Source organism: Limulus polyphemus, unplaced genomic scaffold (assembly GCF_000517525.1).
Source record: "Limulus polyphemus unplaced genomic scaffold, Limulus_polyphemus-2.1.2 Scaffold1125, whole genome shotgun sequence".
Lineage (NCBI taxonomy): Eukaryota > Metazoa > Arthropoda > Merostomata > Xiphosura > Limulidae > Limulus > Limulus polyphemus.
In genome coordinates, this window is record NW_013666735.1 from 183,143 (window position 1) to 186,791 (window position 3,649).

At 31.8% G+C, this 3,649-nt stretch overlaps 1 protein-coding gene across 2 annotated transcripts in view; it reads left to right on the forward strand.

Annotated features, from left to right (window-relative positions):
• The window catches only part of LOC106462248 (brain tumor protein-like), a 64,920-nt gene that overhangs the window by 48,984 nt on the left and 12,287 nt on the right, over nt 1-3,649 (forward strand). For both annotated transcript variants that reach the window (XM_013922148.2, XM_022389444.1), the window contains exon 8: nt 1,928-2,215. In XM_013922148.2, coding sequence (XP_013777602.1) covers nt 1,928-2,215 — 288 coding nt within the window. The remainder of the gene's footprint in view (nt 1-1,927; nt 2,216-3,649) is intronic.

The window sequence follows — 3,649 nt, forward strand, 5'->3', positions numbered from 1 at the left end:
CCCCCCTACCCCCCACCACACACACACACACATATATATATGTAGCCCAAAAGAATTCTCTCAAGCTATATTAGAGCCAGGTTTGGCCACTGTAATTGTGGAAGTAGATCAGTTATTTGTTTGAAAGTAGCTGCATGGGTAGCAGGTACTGTTGACTATCTCCTTCAAATGGGCTGGTAAAGAAAGTAGTTGCATGGGTAGCAGGTACTGTTGACTATCGCCTTCCAATGGGATGGTAAAGAAAGTAGCTGCATGGGTAGCAGGTACTGTTGACTATCCCCTTCAAATTGGATGGTAATTTTAAACTAGGAAAATCTATGCCTGAAAGATGAGGTCTCTAATCTGGACGTTTATCTCCTTTGTTGCAAGAGATGCCACTCAATTTGAAAATAACAATACCACGATTATCTGTTATCAACATACATTCTCACTTAATACCTCTCAGGGTTTTTGTATATTGGGCCAAGATTCTTTACAATAGGTGTCTGTGACTTGTTGGCAATAAATGTCAACAATAGATGGACATTACATAATTCATTTGTTTTATGATAATATATTTAAAAAAAAGTCAACCGTATGTTCTAAACTTCATTACAATGATGTTTATTACAGTTGTATCTCAAGCTTTAAATAATTCGTTTTTCTTTTCAAAAGGCCACACAGCCTAGTTCAGTTACTTTAGAACCCAATTGACACAACAAATTATTCTTCTCTATCTCTTTTTCTCGCTATATAATCTGCGATAAATTCACTTACGTTACCCCGTAGGTTACCACGGTTGTATCCAGAACTTTAAATAATTGTCTCCTTTTTGTCAAAGTCCACACAGGCTGGTTCAATTACTTTAGAATCCTTTAACAAGACAAGTTCTTCTTCTTTATCTTTGTTATTACAATTCCACTGTGAAACTCACTTTAGATATCGCCGTTACAGCTAAACTAACAATCATGTAGTCTAACATCACTTTCTCTAACTTACTTTTTCTAACTTCATTTAATTTTCTGTGTCTGCACATATTTATAACACATAACAGAATAATCTAGAAATCTCTAGTAGCAACAATATTACACATAATTGTAAAAACTTGGAAGCTTCGAGTAAGATGATGTCAACAGTATTACTAAAGCCTAGTACAACAATTTAACTCCATACGCAACGTATGACTCGTACAGCGTCACGTAATGAAACTTGTCACAGCTATTGCATTTAAAATAATTAACTTTTAAGACTTGTTATGAAAACTAAATAATCATTAAATATCAAATCACTAAATAATAACTCTTAAGCTAAACAGTCTTGTATATTCAACAATACTGAAACAAAAGTAAAATACTAACAAGTTATAAGGTAGTTTTAAAAACTATAAAAATAATTCATAAAACATTGGGAATGAATGAATGAAACATGGCTTGTGCTTTAACAAATTCTCGACACTTTTCTCCTAATAAAGTTCAGTTGATCATTGCCAAATTGGCTGGTATGTTTTAAGATGACTGCTGCTAAATTTACAGTCCATTTTGCAGTCTGATGTAGAGAAGGTAGATTTAAGTTTTCTATGATAGAGCCAATCCAAGACATGCAAATCAACAATTGTTTTTTCATATTATATATTCCAAAAGTTACCAAAAAAACCTGCATAGAGCAAACTTGTGGTATTCTTAAACTTTTCTGACATAAAAATGTATATTTAGAAATATCAGTTTTTTAAAGAATTTATATTTTTATTATTCAACCTGTTATTTGAGAATGACATATATTGTAAATGCCAAATAAATGTAATATATTTGAAACAACAAGTTAATAGACAGAATTGTATCTTTGTAACAGTTGGATATGTGTGTGTTTTTTTAAATAGAATTACGTTTCTGCATTCAGTAATAAACTAAAAATGAAATTAATTTAGTAATTTTTGAGTGCCTTTTTACAGGGCAAGTACTCCTGAATGGTCAGATAGTTTCTAGTCTGAGTCCAGATTCTGTTGGTCTACCACGCACTCCAACATCCCAGCATCCAACTCACACTCAGGGGCTAAGATCTTTACAGCCATCACCTTTAGACTCAACCCTGGGTGGTCTTCTGAATGGTGGAACATCATCTATTCCCACACAATCAACCAGAGGTGGTAGCCCTCTTCTTGGGTCGCCTTTGAGTGATGGATGTGTAATCAGTGCAAATCTACACAGAGGTGTGCCACATACTGTGATTCCAGGAAATGGTAAGAAATAACTTGAAGATTGAACTCTTGAGGATTGAGTAATTTTCTTTAAATTAATTTTTAATTGTAGAAAGTTTACTCTAGCATATAAATATTTGATATTTTTACTTAGATATTTCCTTAATTAGCTACTAATTAGAGTTGTATAAACTTCGGACAGTCAGGTTCACAGGTTTGTTACTTAACATGTTTTTTTGGGTTATCATTGAACTGAGTTTTAGTTGGTTTAATTCTGTCTAAATACATAATGAATTTTATTTCTTACTTTATCAATGATTTTAGTAAGTCATTTAACAGTCTTGAAATTATTTCTATTAGGTTTGAACTTAAATAGGTAGTTTGGTGATGGTCATCTCACTTTCACACTGTTGAAATTTTTGCATGTATTTTTGTTTGTTTGGTGATTAATTTTGAGGAAATTAAATTTAAAATTCATTTGTGTGTGTGCTAAGATTATAAGAAAAAGAAAGAGCTTTATGAAAGCAATCGCTTATTTGAATAGAATTATTCTTTGAAAAAATGCTAAAACTGGTGCTTGTTAAAAGTTTTCATTCATTCAAATGTGAAAGAAACTGTAAAATTACAAACTTACCTTGTTACAATTTTTCTGATTTTGTGTAATGAATTTCCCAACCATTTATTTTATGTTTGTGATTTAGTAGGTCTCTTTTTTTTACCTTAACCCTTTTGAGACGGGTCACAGGTGAAAGGCCATGTCATCTTGTTTGTTGACTCACATTCAAAATTTTATTGAACTAGTATTTTGTGAATTTATGTCAACAAGTTTGGTATCAAACTGTAGACTATAATTCAAATTTTAGAACTATACATTAATCAATTTGTTAATTTATAAGTATATATTAAAAAACACAGGTAAACATCGATTTTTGTGTGTCACATGGTATGTTGAATGCAATACTGATTCAAATTAGTGAAGTCAAATTACCAATATTGACAAGCAAGAATATAAAATAAGAAGGTCTTTGTCTTTTCTATTTGCTAAGATGCTGCTCACATAATAAATCAAGCACAGTGGCACCCCACCACCTCTTTCCATTTTTGGAAACGCTCCCTTATAAACACTTAATTCTATATATGACGTGAATAACCAATCGAAAGCGCACAATGTCCCCCTAGTGGCTTTCTCAGCCATTTTAAATTGTTCATATGCCATCTCGTTCTTTCGAACAAAGATTTCAAGAAGGTAGGTTGCGTCTTTAGCGTGGTCGAAATTTCATATTTTTTTTAGACCCAAATAAAGCTTAGTTACTAAACTTGATAAATTGTAGTAGAATTCTATGGTATTGATGTAGAATTTATGATTTTTTTTAGTTATTCAAAAGTATACATGAAAAAATTAAAAAAAATATTTTGTTCCATGTCCTCCATGTGCAAAATTTTTAAAGGCTTAGCAACCTATACCAAGCAACAACT